The following is a 21,988-nucleotide window of genomic DNA, read 5'->3' as shown; positions in this document are numbered from 1 at the left end:
GGAAAACTCTAAATAGGAATAATAAAAATTTATCCAGTCCCTACTATGTGCCAGAGACTCTACTTGTTATCTGCTGGTATAGGTACTATTATTAGCCATATTTTGCAGATGGGGAAACTGAGGCTCAGACAGCCTTTGACTTGAGACTATTATTATCATTAACTGTTTATAGCGTAAACTCCCTTACTGCTGTCTACTTGTGTTTGCTACTTTATACTTAAAAGCTCAAAGTTTATTTCAAAGAACATGAAAAGAATTTTTAGCCTAAAGATATTTAAAACTATAGTTTATCTCCAAGCTACATGGGAGTTTTTGTACAGATTGCTAGTTTCGGTCATCCATTATTGTATGCTTTTCCCATTCTCCATTATGGGATAATTGAGAATTTTCTTTTTATTGTGGTGAGCAAAGTGGAAAGTATTTCTGATTTTCCATAAAATGAGTCATTTATCTTGTTAGAGGTGCTTATACACTAAACTGAAAATCAGGAAGGCAATTTCTGAATGGAAGTACTTGTGGCCTCCTTGTTAACAGGGCACAGCTTTCTGAGTAAGTATGCCTTTCCCTTCTGAACTGAATGATTTGGCAAATCTGTAGCCCACTTTACTCTGGAGGAGAGAGAGGTCCTGCCAAGCTACTGAGCCCGCTCTCTAGGTTTTATCCTTGTTCAGTAGGTTCCTACTGGCAAAGGGTATTGTGGGAACATAGCCTTTTCTCCAATGAAGATAGATTACCGCATTTCTAAGGTTTTTGTCATAGCCAGGTACCAACAAAGTTCCATCTAACAAACAAACAAAAAATTTACTTTTTTTCTTCTTTCAGTTAATGCTATACCTTTTAAGTTGCATTAAGGGTAATAATGTAATCCCTAACTTGCCCTCTCACTTTATATTTAAATCAGTCTACTGCATTATGGTTTTTACTATTTCCACCTTCTAATTTTAGAATTGATAAAGACTTTGGAATTTCTCCACACACTGAAGGATGTCTATTTAACATGAAAAATCATATCCATGCTCTTTATTCTGGATTACTTGCCAAGCATCAAGAATAGTGTTCTTGGGGATCCCTGGGTGGCGCAGCGGTTTGGCGCCTGCCTTTGGCCCAGGGCGCAATCCTGGAGACCCGGGATCGAATCCCACGTCGGGCTCCCGGTGCATGGAGCCTGTTTCTCTCTCTGCCTGTGTCTCTGCCTCTCTCTCTCTGTGTGTGACTATCATAAGTAAATAAAAAAAAAAAAAAAAAAAGAATAGTGTTCTTATATTTTGATTTTTACCTTAAGTTGAATAAAGTAATTTTTATATTTCAAAATAGTTTTATCTATTATCTGAGTTACCTTTTTCGGAGTTTAAAAGGTTAAATTTTCAGTGTCATTTGAGGCACGAAGAAAATGAGACACGGGGAAATGTTTTTGTTCAAGTTAGCACTAGTAGCTAATGGTAAAAACCAGAATCTTGTACCTCTCTGCCTGTTGTAGAACTTGGTTGTAAGTAGTGCCTCACCTCCACTATAATTAGAAAAGGAGGTCAGAACACTTAAGGTGGAAAGCCTTTTTTGTTTTGTTTGGGCTGTTGTGGTGAAAGAAATGAACAGAGATAAGTATCAGCAATTTTTTTTTCTCATAAATTAGTAAGCGTTGTAGAATATTGCATACAGTAAGCATTCCAGATTTAGCTACTGAGAAGAGCTCAGTGTCAGTACTGCAAGAAATCCTTCACTTTGAACAATTCATTTAAACTCTTTTTTTTTTCTTCTCATGTAGACCTATTTTGTAAAAAATTATTAGGCCTTACTAGGTAAGCAAACCCTGTTTGTCACTTTGTGTGTGGTAACTTCTCACAGTTTGAAGTCCATCAGCCACTCTGGGTATAGGTAGTAGGGCCAGAGTGTAGTAAAGGCCTGATGCAGGTATTGGACCTTTTAATATAAGGCTACCCTTTCCTCCTCCTCCACTCAACCTTCATTTGTTTTTATTTATTTTTTATTTTTTTTAAAGATTTTATTTATTCATGACAGACACACACACACACACACACACACACACAGGCAGAGAGGCAGAGGGAGAAAGCAGGCTCCGTGCAGGGAGCCCGAAATGGGACTCGATCCCGGGTTTCCAGAATCACACCCTAGGCCAAAGGCAGCGCTAAACCGCTGAGTCCCCCCGGCTGCCCCATTTCAGTTTTTAAATGCTGTATGTAATCTTGAGCCACAATCAGGAGAAAGGGACTGGGAACACACACTAGGTTTAAAGCCTACACTGGTGTCCTGTCCAGATGATATTTTGAACTTCCATTAATTTCATTTTTGATGATGTTTTCTTCCTACTAATGAAGCATAGTACCTAAGCTCCTGCCCTTAGTTTTGAGCATTGATACGGAGTATATGCCAGCAATGCTTTAGATGTTAAATTGCTTACTGTGGAGTGACAGAACTGGACTTAGTAGTTCTGAAATCCATAAGTTTTTATCCAAATCTAAACTAAGACCAGGACCTATGTTTCTTTACCTACCTGAATCTGATTGGTTGGTTGATACTGAAAATAAAACCATAAAAGTTACAGAAACTCTATATCTCATTTCTCCAGTGAAAGGAAATGATATCTTCTGAACAAGTGAAATTTCTCGCTAGGTAACACTGTATCAAAATCTTAGCAGTTTTCTTGGAATGTTTCCTAAATATTGTATGCTAAAATGTTTTTCTTTTTCTTTTTTTTTCTAAAATGTTTTTCTTAAGCAGTGTAATAAACCTGTTTAAGCTTTTGTTATATAATGTTTCTGGATCATTGTTGTCATTACTAATTTTTGTATTTTTCAACAGCACAATGATGCCTGTGAAATGGTATTTTGTCTACGCTCTAAGAAAAAATAATGAATGCTGATTTTGTAGTAGATGTCTGGATAGCCACTTTAATATGAATTTTTAGTTAATACAGTATCCCTATGGGGTATTATTTTTTTTTCTAAACCTAAGTCTTCCTGATTGATTATTTGATTGGACAGTTTAGTTTTGTGATCCTTTTTTCCAGCACTCAGCCAGAAATCTAGATTTTTAAAAATGTACAGTCTTGCTATTTAAAAATATTTGCATGAATTCATCATATGAGTGTGTGTGTTAGACTACGACTCAAGCTGTCTGCTGGCTAGATCCAGGCTGCAGGCCCTAGTTGTAGTTGTCTGATTTAAACACTACTGGAATGATACTTCACTCTCTACGCTACCAGCTACTTATCACCCTGCTCCCTGGAGGTGTTTGTTTTGATAGAGGTGTTGGGGATTGGCAACAGAATACAAGAAAAGCTCTCACATTTCATTTTACATGGAAGAACAAAGATGTTGTGAAGCAGAGAGGGAATATTTTTAATGACCTAAAATCATGTATACTTGTACTAAATCTTTTATTGTCCATCTTTCTTGCTTATCTATGTTTGACAGCTTCTACTTGCAATTGTCTTGGTGATGTCTTGGTGATGTTCTGAGTGGCATTTTCCCTCCAATACTATTGCTCGCCCATTTCCTGACTGTACAGACTTCCTTTTTGTCTGTATACTTGGGGCATCTATTTATGTCAGGATACACAGATGTGTCATCTAACAGTAGCACAGTATTTTACTGTATATATTCACATAGTACACTGGTGGCATTAGAGTAGCATTTCTGAAACTTTCCTCAGGATATCTTTATACTCTTACAATTGGGGATTCCCAAAAGCTTTTGTTCATATGAGTTGTATCTACTGGTATTTGCCACATTACAATTTAAAACTAAGCCTTCAAAAAGCTTTTGATAAGTCAGAATTTAGTGAGAAGGGTGTCACTGTTTTACAATTTTACAAATCTCTTTAATGTTGGGTTTAATTTTTTAAAAAGGATTCTTAATCTTATGCATTCAAAATTTTGCAGTAACAGTGTAGACACTGAAAAAATAAGGGTGAAAAAGGCAAACAGCTTCTTAGTAGTAATACTATGAAAACAGTTTTGATTTTCCAGACTCCCTGAGGTCCCATACATTAACAGCTGCCATAGAGATTGTTTCTAGATTTTTACCATTACAAACAGTGCTAGTAACTTACTTGTTCATATCCTTGGCACTGTGTGAAGATGTAGTCTAATTTCCTAGAACTGTTGGATCAAAGAGGGCAAAACAATGTTTTGTTTTATTTTTTTAAGATTTTACTTATTCATGAGAGACCCAGAGAGAGAGAGAGGCAGAGACACAGGCAGAAGGAGAAGCAGGCTCCATGCAGGGAGCCTGACATGGGACTTGATCCTGAGACTCCAGGATCACACCTTGGGCTGAAGGCGGTGCTAAACCGCTGAGCCACCCGGGCTGCCCAGAGGCCTGTGTTTTGTATTTTTATTTTTTTAAAGATTTTATTTATTTATTAGAGAGAGAGGCAGAGACATAGGCAGAAAGGAGGAGCAGGCTCCATGCAGGGAACCTGATGTGGGACTCGATCCCGTGACTCAGGATCACGCCCTGGGCCAAAGGCAGATGCTCAACCACTGAGCCACCCAGGCGTCCCTGAGGCCTATGTTTTAAAAGCTTGATAGATAAAGATAAAATGACCCTCCTCAAAAGTTGTGGTGATTGTAGTCTTGTTATTAGTAAACAAAAGCCTCTTTATTTTTTGAAAAATACCTGTGCAAATATGGACTGGTAGGCCTATCAATCAGAACTTCTGTGGAACAGACTTACATGCACTTGTGCAGGAATACTTTTTAGTTCATCTGAAGATGGTTGATTTTGCTAGTGGTCTGATTGAATAGATTCTGCAGTGACCAAGTGAATTACATGTATTGATCATTCCCTTTAGTTTGATCAGTGTCTTGATATTTCTTTGTGTCTCTTATTTCCTATCCAAGTGTTTAGGTTGAAAGTGGGAAGGCCTTTCTCAAGTGTTGATATTGGGGTTTACTGTGTAGGCTTGTCTCTTTGGTCTGTGTGATAGAGTGTCTTTGTCAGTTGGTGAAGAGGAGGTGTCATGGAGAGGGTGAGAGTGAATTGTTCCTGGGGGATGTTTTATTGGAGAGGATGGGTATGTTTCTTAAATAAGTTTGGGTGGGGGCTGTTGTGTACCTGTACTTCAGGTATTAAGATAAACTGCAGGTATTAAGATAAACTGAACCTGTCCCATATCTAAAGCATGTGTTCTCCTTAATGAGAACCATCTCTACCTCCCATGATGTTGGGTAAGGTCTGCTACTAAGGATCATCTTCCTCATTTCTCCCCTGTTGTCTCTGTTACCATGATAAATGCCTCTCACCTACAGTTGAACTCTACATCCCCAGATACCCATATATTACTAGAATGGAATTGTTGTTCCTAGTACTGTAGCTATAGCAACTGATACAAGTAAACTTGTTGGGAGAAAGGATTGTGTTAATGCATGATAAAACTTGACTGGGTAATGTCTTAAACCAAAGCCATGGGATATGGCTGCGATGTGTTTCAGCAGAGATACTTCACTTTAACATCTTGAATGGTCCAGTAAAGAAAAAGTTGCCAATACCAGAAGCATTCAGTTCTATACTTCTTCTCTTTTAGCTAGGGCTTTGGGAGGGATCACTTCAAGCTTTCAGTTTATGACTTTTTCCTTTCTAATTACCCTGACCCTGTAACTTTATGGACAGTTTTGAAGCAAATGCAAATTTTCATTTTGTTTTAGTAACAGCCAAGTCAAGTGTGTTTTTTCTTTCCTTTTTTTCTTTTCTTTTCTTTTTTTTTAAGTGCCCAACACCCAGTGTGGAGCCCAACCTGGGGCTAGAACTCATGACCCTGAAATTAAGACCTGAGCTGAGATCAAGTCAGATGCTTAACGGACTGAGCCACCTAGATGCCTTGTCCTTTTTCCTTTTTTTAATTATAATTGACAGTGTTACAGCTGTGTTTCTTGGAAGCACAATTTGAAATGATAACTCCACCGCTCTGTGCCATATGTTTAACCCCTACTCTTAAACTTTTTTTAAAAAACTTTTGAAGTGTAATGGGTCAAAAAGTTACACAAATGGTAATTATTCATCTTGGTGAATTTTCACAAAATAACCAACACTCTAGAACCCTGCTTCATGTCCCTTCACAGTCACTATCTCTCCCTGCCTACTAGCACCATAGATTAGTTTTTGCTACTTTTTGACTTTATGTAAGTAGAATTATATGGTATATATTTTTCTCTGAGGTTTCTTTCATTCATGTTTGTAAGATTCGTATATGTTGCATTCACATATTTGGTTCATTAACATTTCTATGCGGTATTTGCCTCTATGAATACTTAACACCTTTTTTTTTTTTTTTTTAAAGATTTTATTTATTTATTCATGAGAGACACGGGGGTAGGGGGGAGAGAGAGAGAGAGAGAGAGAGGCAGAGATACAGGCAGAGGGAGAAGCAGGTTCCATGCAGGGAGCCCGATGTGAGTCTGGATCCAGGGACTCCACGATCATGCCCTGGGCTGAAGGCAGGCGCTTAACCGCTGAGCTACCCAGGGATCCCCTATTTACACCTTTTTAAACAGGGTTTACATGCAGTATAATTCACCCATTCAAAGCATATAGTTCTTTTTTTTTTTTTTAAGCATATTCACAGGATCTTGCAACTCACCACATTTTTTTTTTTTTAATTTTTAAAGTAATCTCTACATCCAACGTGGGGCTTGAACTTAACAACCCGAAGGTCAAGAGTTGCATGGTCTACTGCCTGAGCTAGCCAGGCACCCCACCACAATCTAATTTTAGAATATTTTGTTCTCTCTGAAAGGAATCATGTACCTGTTAACAATTACTACCCCATTCACTGCCCTTCCTCCCTAAACCACCACTAATCTACACATCTTTCTCTAATTTGCACACTGTACATTTCATATAAAGTCAGTCATATATAGACTTCTTGTGACTGGCTTCTTTCACATGAAATGTTTTCAAGGTTCACCCATGTTATAGCATGTATTTTTCTCTGTGTAGTTGAATAGTATTTTATTCATTAGGTTTTGGACATTTGGATTATTTGTATTTTTTTGCTATTATGAAATAGGCTGCTAAGGACATGTACGTACATATGTCTCCCATCCAAGTACTAACCAGGCCCGACCCTGCTTAGCTTCCGAGATCAGATGAGATCGGGCGCGTTCAGGGTGGTATGGCCGTAGACTCTGTACGTACATATGTTTGAATGAACATGTTTTCATTTCTCTTGGGTATAAACCTAGGTTTGGAATTGCTAGAATTACTAGCAATTGAGTAACTGCCAAACTTTTACAAAGTGAATGCCTTTTTACCTACAAGCAAAATGTATGAGGATTTCAGTTTCTCCATGTGGTTACCAACACTGTAATTGGCAACACTGTCTTTGATTATAGGCATCTCAGTAGGTGTATTAAATGGTATCTTATGTGGGTTTTTTTTTTTTTTAAGATTTTATTTATTCATGAGAGAGAGACAGAGACACAGGCAGAGGGAGAAGTAGGCTCCACTCAGGGAGCCTGATGTAGGACTCGATCTTGGGACTCCAGGGTCACAACCTGAGCCGAAGGCAAAACGCTCAACCACTAAGCCACCTGGGTGCGTGCCCCTTATTTGTGGTTTTGATTTGCATTTCCTTAAGGGCTAATGATGTTGAACATCTTTTCATATGTTTGTTGTCCATTTGTATATCTTCTTTGGAGAAATACCTATTCAGATCTATTGCTCGTTTTTATTTTATTTTTATTTTTATTTATTTTATTTTTTAAAGTTATTTATTTATTTATTTATTCATGATGGGGGGGGGGCCAGAGACACAAGCAGAGGGAGAAGTAGGCTCCATGCCGGAGCCCGACGCGGGACTCGATCCCGGGACTCCAGGATCATGCCCTGGGCCAAAGGCAGGCGCTAAACTGCTGAGCCACCCAGGGATCCCCACCCATTTTTTTTTTTTTTAATTTATCTACGATAGTCATACAGAGAGAGAGAGAGAGAGAGGCAGAGACACAGGCAGAGGGAGAAGCAGGCTCCATGCACCGGGAGCCCAACGTGGGATTCGATCCCGGGTCTCCAGGATCGCGCCCCGGGCCAAAGGCAGGCGCCAAACCGCTGCGCCACCCAGGGATCCCCCCCCAACCCATTTTTAAATACAGATTCCTGTATATAAATTCCTTATCAGATAAATGATTTATAAATATTTTCTTCCATTTTCATGGATTGTCTTTTTACATTCTTTTTAAAGATTTTATTTATTTATTCATGAGAGACATACACAGAGAGAGAGAGGCATAGACACAGGCACAGAAGCAGGTCACACGCAGGGAGCTTGATGCAGGACTCAGTCCCAGGACTCCAGGATTATGCCCCGGGCTGAAGGCAGATGCTAAACTGCTAAGGCACCCAGGGATCCCCCTCTTTTTTTTTTTAAGATTTTATTTATTCTTTTAAAAAATATTTCATTTATTCAGGAGAGAGAGGAGAGACGTGGGCAGAAAGAGAAGCAGGCTGCATGTAGGGAGCCTGATGTGGGACTTGATCCTGGGACTCCAGGATCACACCCTTTAGTTATAGGACATTAGACCTCTTACATCTTCTGAATGTTACAAAGTAATTCAGTTTCATTCTATTATGTAGTTTTCTAGAAATCGATGGTTTTTTAGGATATATATTTCAAAGTAGATTTTTTTGGAATGTATTTTTGCCTAGAAACCACATTTTGAGTATAATTATATGCCACAAAAAGTAAATTTGATCCATAATGTTCCTGACATACTCTCATTTCATTGAGAAATGATAGTTTGTGATTTTTGTTCTTATATTTACAAGAAACAATGGAAGAATATTTATTTTTTAAGATTTTATTATTTATTTATTTGTTTATTTGTTTATTTATTTATTTATTATTTGTTCTTAGAGACACAGGCAGAGGGAGAAGCAGGCTCCATGTAGGGAGCCTGACGTGGGACTCGATCCCGGGTCTCCAGGATCACACCCTGGGCTGCAGGCGGTGCTAAATTGCTGCACCACCAGGGTTGCCCCTGGAAGAATATTTATAAAGATAGTTGGAGACTTTTAGTACTTTTGAGAGACTCTCAACATCAAGTTCATTTGCTTGCTGCTTTTTCTTGTTATGAATGCATCACTAAACAACTCTTAATAATTACCAAAATAAAAAATCTGGTAATTGCACATAAAGAAAATTGAAGTACTAGAAATTTATTTTAATTAATAATATGACAAAAGTAGGGAGAAGAGGAGGAAGATTAAAACAGATTTCCTCTAGAATCTGAGAATACTTGTCTGAACCTCAGTGAGCCAGAAATCGAAATAAATAAGAGAACCTAAAGAAATAGGGTATTGGGTACAGGTGGGAAAAATATGGAGACTGTTTAGTTATTTTCAGTACAGAAAGAATAAGAAATACATTTGGAGTTAACTTCACCTGTACTGGACACAGTAGGAAGATTCGAGTGAAGCAGGAGGCTGTTTGTGTGTACAGGGTGTTCGCAAATTAACTCATCACATCTTGGTAAATGCTGGTATTTTACCGTATTCAGTATCACTTAGCACTGTTCTGAGCACAGACAAGTGAACAGTCAGTAAATCACTAAATGGGGCAGTATCATAAGATTAGTAGATGAATTTTAACATAGAAGCAAACTAATTAAACCTGGAAATGTTAAAAAGGACCCTTTTCTCAGCTGCCTAGCCACTATTTGGAATTGGAAGTAATGGTTAAACGTAATAGGAGAAGAAATGAAAATTTCAGATGGACTGCTGCTTAAGCATTTTGGGCCAGAATTTGCCTTTAGATAGTATATAGGGGATAAACTGGAACTTACGGAGGGGAGAGGCATATAGGTGGTCTTAAAATTTGCTCTTTGTTATAAAGTAATAGTTAATTTTGTAGTATGATGAGCCTTATATGGCCAGGGAAAAAATGAAAATTAGTTTACTATAAGAAAAATTGATCATTTGAAGATGAAATATGATAATTCTGAAGTAAGACTTTCTGAGGTGAAGTGTAATGTGGGGATGTACTGGGGCAATGGATTAGATCTAAGTCATAATGTATGTCAGAGATTGAAACCCAGATCATTGGGCTTCATGCTGTGCTGTTTCAATACTTTATGCTGCTCATAAGTTGTTAGGTTTCTATTCCTATCCAGCCCTTTATTCTATTCCTATCTAGCCCTTTACTCTTCAGATAATTGTGTCCTTCTTGTTAAAAGTAAATATGCATAAAATAAACATTTCTTGGGTTACAAGTTTTATTATATTTAAACTTGTTTTTAAAATATTTCCTTAACTGAAGTTACATGTGTATCAAGTGTTCAGGAAAGGAAGTGTGTGTGTATGTGATGGAACGTAATTGTGCTGCTTTGCAATGACATAATGGAATGTTTTGTTTTTCTGTTTCCTAGGTTCTCTACTTTTAGAGTCCAAAATAAATCCTAACACTGCATATCAGAAACAACAGGTAAAATTTTGAAAATGTTGTGTTTTACCTTGTATACTATCCTCTCAATTTGGTGATTAAATGAAAATTTACCATCAATCCCTTACAGTGAAAAGTTCAAAACAGGTTACAACATACTTTCCTACCCTAATTCTAAAATATGCTTTCAGCCAATCTCTATAGTGTATAAAGCAATCATTTTAAATTTTAAAAAATCACTCCAAGTTTTGTTCCACATATTCTTACAACAAAGACTTAATTCTCAAAAGTTAAAACTAAATACAGTTTTGTTTCTACCTAGAGGAAAAAAAAAATGACCAGCTGATAAAATAATCAGCTATTAACACAACAGAATGGTAGAAATTACTTCTTTTGCTATTGTAGATGCTTGTGTAGAAGGGGCATTTCTGTCCCTATACAGCAGCCTGGTGTAGGAAAATCTGATTTCTTACCTGGCCTGAATAGGACCTTATAATAACACGATAATAATGATGCACTTTGTTAAGGCAACATTCAGGTTTGGTACACTCTTTCTTTGTACCCTTCGGGTGAATAAGCGATACCTGAGAGTAAATCTTTATCTACCTGCTAGACCTACTAGCACTATCATCAGAAGGTATATTTATTCAGAACACATACACACACAGTTACTGAGTGCTGTACAAGGTCAGTGAAGACAATATCAGATCCCTCAGTGCCCTGAAGGTACAGATATAAAGTAATTTAGAATCAAGAATGCTACCAACACATTCATATGTATATATTACTTTATAAGTATATTACTCTATAAATAAAATTATAACTTCATCATTGACCATTAAACTATTACTAGAAGTTAGTGTCTGCTTTATTTTGTACATTAGACGATCCCTAAAGATTGTGACTTGCTTGAGGTCACACAGTGTATAGGAAAGCTGATAAGAACTTCTAAATCTATTTAATGGTGATTATTTGTCCAAAAAACATTTGGTACAATATGAAATATTTTGATAGTCTAATGGTCTGCTAATACTTTGTTGCATTTAGTGTTCTTAAAAAAACTGTTAGGTTTGATTGGAGTGGCTGGAGACTAGAGTATTTGCCTTTGATAGTCTATATGTGAATATATACATTTGTGTTTTGAGGTTTAAGTCAGTGGAAGAGTAAAGACAGAAGAAAAAGAAGATCATCTGTTTTAAAATCCCTGTCTTAAGCTGTAGGTTGTTGGATGATAAATAAGATGATTTGGTGAAAATTAGACTTTTCCAAGGAAACAGAACAGCAATTTCTAAAAATTTTCAAACTTCTAAGTTTGTCAAATGGGCAATTAAGAACATAGGTCTAGTTGTGCCCCATTTTAAGCCTGCAGATGATTCTGAATTTACATTGCACTAAAGTGATTGCTTACAGTTGTATTAAATCTGTCTTGTTACTAATATGATACTGGTTTCAGGCTTGTTTCCGTGGGTCTTTATCACCATTTCTCATAACTATAGGATACCCATTTTAAAGATGAAGACCCTGACTTAGGGAGTCTACACAGCGGACTAATTTGCGGTGTGTTGATCTTACAATGTTAATGTAAATTATTTTGAGTTTGAACAGCTACTTAACTCACTGTGGAACAGATGTCTGCCTGGTTTCTATGATCTCTAGAAATTCAAGAAAATAGTAAAGTGTCTTTGAGGTCTTTTTAAAAATCCTGAGTGAAAGTTGTAGATTCATTTTATTAGTAATGCTGTGCAGCCAAATCAAATTATCATTTATTTACTTCTGGCTGCCATCTCTTTAGTTCAGAGAGAGACTACTGGTCCTTGTGATTGACAGTTACAGAATTGACTGAAAAGAATTAATATACAGTTTAGCAGACAAAACCGGGACTGTTTGTGTATAATAAGATTTATCTCTGATAGTGAAAAGTATTAGAAACTGCCTCCAAGTAAACATATCTTTTAAGGTACCTTAAAGATGGTCTAGTCCTGTTTCCTTCTTCATATAGGAACATTTATCATCCCTGTAAATGCTCACCTAGCTTTTGCTTGGCTCCATTCAGTTATTTACTAGATTGAATTATTTTTTCTGTATATTGTACTCATGTCTTTCTCTCACTTCTCCTAATTCTTCTCTTTGGACCAGCCTGAAAAACTGCTACATGATAGCTGTTATGTTAGGCTCCTTTAAAAAAAGAATTATTTATTAGAGAAGGAGTGGGTGCTCATGAGCCAGGAGGGCCAAAGGAAGAGGAATAAGAATCTCTGGCAGACTCTGCACTGAGCCCAGAGCCTGATGAGAGAGGGGCTCAATCTCACCACCCTGAGACCATGTCCTGAGCCAAAACCAAGAGTCAGACACCTAACTGACTGAGCCACCCAGGTGCCCCAGCCTTCTTTTTAAGTGTAACTCTCCCTAGTACCATTCAGTATTTCATATATAAGAAGATTCACAAAGCTCTTACAGTGAGAGGGCTCTTTTTTGAAATGGTTAATGGCTCTGTAATAGTGTATATTTGCTGTAGTGCAGTAAATAGTGCTTATTTACTGTAGTACAGTAAATAGTGTTTATTTACTATAAGTTTGAAAGGATATCTTCGACTATAAATATTTTTACTATATTATATATATTGTAGAATACAGACTTTTATTATACTATGTAGATTATACAATTATACTATTGAGGAATACAGACTATACTATAGGGAATATAAAATGGTGTCAATATTTTAAGTGTAGTGTCTTGCAGAGATGACATCTTAACAAAAACCTGAATTGTTCATTAAACTTACTGTCATTAAACAAAAGTCTGCCTGAATAGGAGTGAAGGGGCTGTGGGTTGTAGGAGCATCTTCTTGAACCACAGCACTTTGGTGAAAGTTTAAAACAAAAATCTATCCAGATAAAATTTCCCATATTACAAATTTAGCCGATAATTTCATGGGCCTCGTGTGTCTCTGGTCAAGATCATCCAATGCTGACAATAGAGACAATAGAGATGAGAGAAAGGGTTATTAATTATATTCTCTTGACATCCCCTAGGTATTAAATGCTACTTTCTCTGGGCAATTTGATTAGAGCATAAAATATAACCTAATATGTAAGCAAAAGATTGATATAATGTTTAGTTTGTATCTTTTAGTACATTTAGATTGCTCACTTTGTGGTGCTTTTCATATACTGGTTAACTTCTCCTTAAGGAAAATATTGTTTTCTTTTTATAGATTGAACAGAGCTAGGTGTGAAAAGGCACTGGCAATTACAATATCAGTGTTGCTCAGTACTGTCCTCAGTTCCTTATTGCTTTGTTCATTTGCCTTATACTTTGAAGTAATCAATGGATGTTAATCAGACTTTTTCTTTTCTCTCAAGGACACTTTGATTGTGTGGTCTGAAGCAGAAAATTATGACTTGGCCCTTAGCTTTCAAGAAAAAGCTGGATGTGATGAAATTTGGGAGAAAATATGTCAGGTAATTTTAAAAAACTAGAAATCAACATGCTAAGTATTTTGTTTTTTGCTGAGCTTTTTGCTAATGCCCAAGATTTTAAATAAATGGCATTTTATACTGATCTCTTAAATTCACTGTTGTCTGTAAAAAGCTTGATTTATAGGAAAGTGCAATTTATTGACACCAAACTGTCCAGCCAAGACCTTTGCTAAACTCCATGCTTTATATCCAGCTGCCTATGAGAGCTCCTTCACAAGTGCTCACTGGTATTTCAAATTTAGTAGTCCAGAACCAAACATAATCTCCTCTAGATCTGTTCATTCTCCCATCTCCCTCATCTCAGTAAACGTCATCAGAAACTTGAGGGTTATATTTATCCTTCCTTCATTACTTACATCCATTCACTCCTTTAGTTATAAATCTTTTTTTTTTTTTTTAGTTATAAATCTTATATTCATTTACATATTGTTGTTTTCACTGCTATCACTGTTAGTTGCCTAACCACCATCATTTCTTGCATGATTTATCGCTTTCATCTTGACTGGTCTTTCCAAATCCCTACCATAGCTAAAATGATCTTTTTAAGAATGCCAACCTGATCATATATACCACTATGTTCAGTAATTTCTTGTGACTCTTGACTATCTCTTCAGACTTATCTTGCATTTTTTCAGTTGATTCTGGAGTTTCCTAGTGACTAGTACCTCAGTCTAGTGACATAATCTCCACATAATCTCCATGTATCTTAGGCGTATACATTTATTATGTATTCTATTTTGCATTTATCATATACTGAAGCCATAGGCTCTTGTTATAGACTCATTTAAACCATGGCATCCTAAGGACAGTTTCTCTATCTCCACATTTACTTTAAAATTTTTTTTATTTTTATTTATTTATGATAGTCACAGAGAGAGAGAGAGGCGCAGAGACACAGGCAGAGGGAGAAGCAGGCTCCATGCACCGGGAGCCCGATGTGGGATTCGATCCCGGGTCTCCAGGATCGCGCCCTGGGCCAAAGGCAGGCACCAAACCGCTGCGCCACCCAGGGATCCCCACATTTACTTTAATTAGAGAATAATCTTCCTTTAGGTTTTTTTTTTTTGTCTTTTTTTTTTTTTTTTTAAGATTTATTTGAGAGTGAATATGAATGTTAGAGAGATGGGGGAGGGGCGGAGGGAGAGAATTTCAAACCAACTTCTTGCTGAGCTCGGAGTCTGATTCAGGGCCAATCCCACGACCCAAGCTGAAACCCAAGAGTCAGACCCTCAAATGACTGAACTGCCTAGGTGCCCCCTTCAGCAGATTCTTTAATTCATTGGTTTTCAAAGTGTGGTCGTCAGACCAGCAGTGTAACCTGGGAACTGACAAATGCAGATTCTGGGGACTGTATCCCGGATTTACTGAGTCAGAATTTCTTTGAGTAGGTCCCAGTAATTGTATTTGTATTATATTTGAACAAGCCCTCTAGGTCAGATTTTCTCTCTAAAGGGCAAGAATAGTAAATATTGTAGGCCTTGTGGCCCATACAGTTTAACAGCTGTTCATTTTTGCTGTTGTAATATGAAAGTAGCCGTATGTAACACATAAATAGCCATGGCTCTCTTACAGTAAAATTATACTTAGGAAAATTGATGGCAGGCCACGTTTGGCTGTAGTTTGTCAATTTCTGCTTTAGCTGTTTTCATGAACCCTGAAGTTTAAGAGCCACTGCCTTAAAAAGCTACATGTCCTTGGGGCACAGTGTTTCCTTACCCTGTAGAATTTATTTCTGCTAGATAGTCTACTCAGATGTGTTTCTTATATAGTAACCTGTCTATTGAACTGTCCCTTTCCTTCTGCAAGCATGTGAAAGGCTGAAATTTATATCTGAATGCCTCTTTCTTCATACTTGTTCTTTGTTTTCATAGCCTACTTCTAGATTTTGTCCTGTGGAGTTCTCCCATAGAGAGAGGAGATTGAAGAGCTTGGGTATGCTAAAAGCACCAATTGCTCAGATAGATATTGTTCTCCTTCCCTTTTCTGAGTTAACACTCCCACCCTGGACAGAATCTTCTGTTAAGCCAATATTTAACTCAGACCTGGACTCAGTGCATTGCCATCGTGCCTGGCTCTTTTTAGTAAATTGTTGAATCTTTATTATACTTTCACTTAGTCTGTAGTTCTTCATTTACACTTGGGGCATGGGTAGTAGTACTTGTATACTTTCTCTAGAGTAACTCCTCTAGGAAACATTGGCTCTTATTTTCTGATCTTACCCTTCAACTTGTAAGATGTTTTACTAGTCTTTTATGATTCTGTCTGTACATACCAATCTCTGGATCCTGGCTTATTCTAGGGAATTCATTAAATTTTATTCTTTGAGATCTTACATGTCTATTTCTTGAACCCTACTCATTTTTTGATCTAGAAACAACAAAAGGTCTCTCTGTTTTCTAGTATCCTCCTTGATAACAGTTATTAGGTCTGTGTGTATCTATTTTTTCTTCTAGATCTTTCATGGCCTTCACATTCTCATTTTCTTTATATTTGTCCAGACGGACTGCTAAGACTTATCCTTTGTCTTAAGATTCTTCTAGTTTGTTGTACCTTTCTTTTGTTTTCATTCCTAAAACATTGTCAGTCAAATCATTGCATTTCCGCTGTGATTCACTGAACAGATCAGATTGCAAGAAAAATCCTAACCACAGGCCTTTTTATTTTTATTTTTTTTAAGATTTTATTTATTTATTCATGAGAGACACAGAGAGAGAGAGAGGCAGAGACACAGGCAGAGGGAGAAGCAGGCTCCATGCAGGGAGCCCTACCTATATGGGACTCGATCCCAGGTCTCCAGGATCATGCCCTGGGCCAAAGGCAGGCACCAAACCACTGAGCCACTCAGGCTGCCCAACCACAGGCCTTTTTGATTACCTTCCTCGCCTTCATATTTGCACATAAACCCAAAAAGATAGCATTTTCATTACAATAAGGGCTCTTGTCCCTTTACATTTGGCTTTTTAATCAAATGCTACTACATTTCTGTAGGTAAAGCCATAGTCTGAGTTCCAGGGATCTAAAGCTATATTGAGAGTTTATGTAGTTAACAAATCCAGAGCCAACTTGAGACCAAGCTGGGTACAGTGTGTGAATGTGCCTAGCTGCCTTTCAGTGTTACTGCCCACTGGGTTAAGGTCAAGACGATATCAACTTGCAGCATATTTCAAGACCTATTCCAGGACTTCTTCCCTTCCAGTATCCATTAAAAGTCTCTAACCATGCTAAGCAATTTAAGTTTCTTGGCCATTTCATATAAGGTCTAATTTTTCCATTTCTTTATAAACCATTGAACTTAGCGTATTTTAGTGATGATGTCTCAAATTATAGGGCCAAGATAGCAAAACTCATTTTATTTCGAAATAAGTCCTTTACTTTGGGTAAAAATATTCTTTTATCTCAAAATGTATCCGTAAAAACTTCTAAATTATGTTTTTATCATTAGAGCCTCTATACCGACATAAAGTTGGGGTTTATGACAAACTTTTAGGGTTCCTGGAGGGATCAAGAGTTTGAATAGAAAGGAAAACTTCCATGGTTTGGTTACTTTTAGTAGATAGTCTTGGGATCTAATGTAGTATACTCTGCTACATGTATGTTGCAGTTACTTTTTATATGGCTTCATTTTTGTGTGAGTACACTTGTTTCCCACAGTTTTTCTTATTCATATTTTTGGGCCACCAGCCACCATTCATAGAACATCAGTGACTTTGGTTCAAAGTCAGTTTGTACATGTTATTTGGCCCTTGCTTTCTGGAATTGATGTTAAAAGTTTTTCTTGTCACTTAGAATTATATGTATTTTCTGTGATCACATGATATTTGGTGTTTATTTGAATTTTACTTCAACTTTGAAGGGTTTTGGTGGTGGCTGTCCTAGAATACAGATACTCGGATTCTTATAACATCTCTTGTATTCATCTAAGAATATAATTTGGATTTGCTTGATTATATATTCTATCAGCTATCATAAATTTTGTTACAGGTTCAAGGAAAGGACCCTTCAGTGGACATCACTCAGGACCTTGTAGATGAATCTGAAGAGGAACGTTTTGATGATATGTCATCACCAGGTTTAGAATTGCCATCTTGTGAATTAAGTCGCCTTGAGGAAATTGCAGAACTTGTGGCATCATCTTTACCTTCCCCCCTGCGTCGTGAAAAACTTGCACTAGCACTGGAAAATGAGGGTTATATAAAAAAGCTCTTAGAGCTTTTTCATGTGTGTGAGGATTTGGAAAATATTGAAGGACTTCACCACTTGTATGAAATTATCAAAGGCATCTTCCTCTTGAATCGAACTGCTCTTTTCGAAGTTATGTTCTCTGAGGAATGTATAATGGACGTCATTGGATGCTTAGAATACGATCCTGCTTTATCACAACCACGAAAACACAGGGAATTTCTAACAAAAACAGCTAAGTTTAAAGAAGTGATTCCCATATCAGATCCTGAGCTGAAACAAAAAATTCATCAGACGTACCGAGTTCAGTATATCCAGGATATGGTTCTACCTACTCCCTCGGTCTTTGAAGAAAATATGTTATCAACACTTCACTCCTTTATCTTTTTCAATAAGGTAGAAATTGTTGGTATGTTACAGGTGAGTTAGATCTTTTTCCTACTTACAAAGATACCTTCTTGATCCCATTAACTGTTAGCAGTAATCAGTTAATCTGTTAACTGATTTAGCAGAAGGAATTTCTGTTCCTTTTAAATACCTAAATTGAGTTTTGATTTCTGTCTAAGGGTAAGTTTTTGGTTGATATTAGAAGAGATTATAATATATACTACTGTGGGACCAGAAGGTTGTTAGGTTTCCAGCAGGGAACGTAAATGTGATAAAGAAGTCTAGCTTGGAGAAATTAGAGGGAATGAATGTTCTTAACAAATGAATGTAGAATTTTAGGTATATTGATATGTCAATTATGCATAGAGTGGATTCAAAGAGAAAGGTATAATGAGACAAGAAGTATGTCATTAAATACAGAATATAAATCTGTAGAATTGGTAGCACTGTCAGATCATTAATATTAAAGGTTTAGTTTTAGGGTCAAGGGAATACAGCAGATATTGGAAAATTATAGTTGCAGGTCTCCTTACCAAAAGGCATGCTTTTGTACCAGATGAGAGTATGGGGAAGTTGGATGTGAGTAAGGAGCTATGGCTCTTGTTATTTAATAGCTATGTGACTTGGGCAATTTTCTTAACCTTTTAAGAAGCTTTAGCTTCCTGATCTGAAGGATGGTGATATTAGTATCAACCCTGTAAGTCATCTGAAAATTAAAGAAGATCATGCATGAACACAGTGCAAGACTCTTGAGCATTATTTTGGAGCACCCATGTGTGCAAGTGGAGGTGGGGGGAGGAGTAGAGGGGGAGAGAGACACACACACATGCACACTTTTAAGCAGGCTGCACGCTCAGCATGCAACAACCCTGAGATCATGACTTGAGCCCAAATCAAGAGTCAGAGGCTTAACCCAGCTGAACCACCCAGGCACCCCGAGGATTATTTTAAAGTATCTTTTAGTAATTGCTATATTACTGAGCCTGGGTGACTCAGCGACTGAGCATCTTCCTTTAGCTCAGGGCGTGATCCTGGGATCCAGCATTGAGTCCCACATCAGGCTCCTTGTGGGGAGCCTATTTCTCCCTCTGCCTGTGTCTCTGCCTTTCTGTGTCTCATAAATAAATAAATAAATATTAAAGAAAATAAATAATTGCTATATTAAGCTCCAAATTTTCTTTCTACAATATGCCCAGTCTCTCAGGTCTGGTGTTTTTGTTTTTGTTTTTCTTAGATTCATTCATTCATTCATTCATTCATTCATTCATTTATATTTTATTTTATTTATGAATGATAGGCAGAGACACAGGAGGAGGGAGACTCGGGACTCGATCCCGGGACTACAGGATCGCGCCCTGGGCCAAAGGCAGGCGCCAAACCGCCGAGCCACCCAGGGATCCCCAGGTCTGGTGTTTTAAGGGTGCTTGTATCAGAATTGCCTAGGGTGTAGTTTCCTGGATTCTGCACAAAACACAGCAATCAAAATCTGTGAGAGCTGGCCAGTGATCTGCATTTGTAACATTCCCAAAGTTAGAAAACCTCTCAGTATATTATCCCATAGTGTAGGAATTAGTCTGTTCTAGCTGAAATGGAACTTTGAAGTTTGCATGGTGCAAAGATTTGTGAGTTGCACACCTCACCTCCTCATGTTGTTTATTTCTTGATGCTAATGATATTGGAAGAATAACAGATGATATGACTTGGAAAGACTTAAGACCTTACCTCAGATCTACAAATAAAGTAATTATTTGAAACCTCGATTTAAATAAAAGAGGCAAATAAATGTCAGAGCTGTTTGGTAGGACATGTTATGAATAAAGCAGTGAGTTTAATTTGTGTGGCTGTTCCTTTTTAGAAAATTGCTGTATTTTCAGAGTCCTTGCCTTTGTCATCTTAGAAAAACCATGAATTCAAATAGAAAAATCAGTTTTACCAATACTGTTGTCCTGGAGCTAGGAATAATTCCTGTTCATTTTGACTAATTTGATGTGGTTCCCATTCATTTAAGACTGACATGTAAATAAGTAATATAGGCAATACAGTCTGGTAAGGACAACAGTGATCTCTATACAGTGTATTATGATTGATAATGGAGGAGAGAGGTGATTCTGGTACTTTCTATTCTTTGAGAAGCATCTAGTTTTTACTGGCTACCTAGTAGAGCCTCTGTTCTGGTCCACTTTTGATTCCTGGTTTCCTTGGATAGTCCTGAGTGCATCTGGTCCTTAAGCTCCACGTGGTTCTCATTTTGTTATGCAGAGATTTGTCACTTGTGTGGTTTCTTGGTCATCATACCTGTTATATGCCAGCTTTACTCATTAAATATGAATAATTTCAAGTTGTTAAGTCTTTGTTTCCCCATATTATGCTTTGTGAATCCTGGCTGTCAATACTGTAGTTGTTTCTCTTGATGCAGGTACTTATATCCAAAGTGCTGCTATGAAGGAAAGAGAATTTTATAAATTTGTGATGATGGGTGATTGAGATAGAATTTAAAGCAGACTCTTAGCCCCCTTGTGTACACAGTCATACCCTCCCTTTAGTTTTAACTGCTCTGTATTTAATACTATTAAAAATTCTTTTTTTAAAAAACATTTTTATTCTCTCAACTTCTGTAGCCCCAAATGCAGCAGTTCAGAGACTCTTTTTCAGTCTTTTGATTTCCAGTTGGTGGGATATATTATATCTGGGATCATCTTGAAATTACATGCCATTTGAGGTATGGCTTATTTGTACATTTTAGAAAAAGTAAAAGTAGGAATAACCAATTTAGTATCACAGAAAATATTTGCTAAGTACCTGCAACAGTGAAGATGGAGTTTATAATCTAGTGGGGGATTACATACACACATAAACATACATTTATATATACATATATATATTTAGACTTAGGCATATCTGTAGGGCTGAACTAGTGTTGAATCTATTACTAGCTGAGATAGTATGGTATTAAAGTATAACACAATCTTAAAAATAGTAATGGAAAAAAATTGAACAGATAGGAAGGTGTCTGCCACCTCCTGTAGTTGGTCTTTGGGTAAATGTCTTAACTGTCTCAGTTATAACATTTGAAGTTCTAAGTTCTGTATTGACTTAACCAGATTAGTATCCTAGGAGAGTACCTCTTTAATCTTTTTCAAAATAATGCATATTGTGTGTGTCTGTATGGCATATCTTCAAATAATAAGTGTTTCTTTTAAAGCTCTGCATTTAGCTTTTTAAATAATTGAATCATTTTCTGTGTCTTTAAAATGTGAAAGAAGCTTTATCTTAATTTTTACCGTCTTTTGAGAGGTGGGTAGAACCTTAACTTCTAAAAGTAAGATTTTAAAACTCTATAAACGAGGGGTTTGCAAACTATGGCTCCTATCTATTTTTATAAAGTTTTATTTGAACATAGTCACACTTATTTGCATATTGTCTGGCTGTTTCCTACTGTAACAACAGAGTTGAATAGTTGTGGTAGAGACCGTATGGTCAAAGCCTAAAATACCCACAATGTAGCCCTTAAATAGGTTTAGGAAAAAGTCTTGGCAAAATACAAAGAATAA

The 21,988-nt window shown here is 37.0% G+C and overlaps 1 protein-coding gene across 2 annotated transcripts in view; it reads left to right on the top strand.

The window, feature by feature from the left end:
• The window catches only part of PPP4R3A (protein phosphatase 4 regulatory subunit 3A), a 39,357-nt gene that overhangs the window by 2,264 nt on the left and 15,105 nt on the right, over positions 1 to 21,988 (top strand). For both annotated transcript variants that reach the window (XM_038545576.1, XM_038545575.1), the window contains exons 2-4: positions 10,379 to 10,434; positions 13,755 to 13,853; positions 17,853 to 18,470. In XM_038545576.1, coding sequence (XP_038401504.1) covers positions 10,379 to 10,434; positions 13,755 to 13,853; positions 17,853 to 18,470 — 773 coding nt within the window. The remainder of the gene's footprint in view (positions 1 to 10,378; positions 10,435 to 13,754; positions 13,854 to 17,852; positions 18,471 to 21,988) is intronic.

This window comes from Canis lupus, chromosome 8, assembly GCF_011100685.1.
Source record: "Canis lupus familiaris isolate Mischka breed German Shepherd chromosome 8, alternate assembly UU_Cfam_GSD_1.0, whole genome shotgun sequence".
Taxonomy (NCBI): Eukaryota; Metazoa; Chordata; class Mammalia; order Carnivora; family Canidae; genus Canis; species Canis lupus.
The sequence above is the reverse complement of the archived record's forward strand: the minus strand, read 5'-3'. Positions and strand labels throughout refer to the sequence as shown.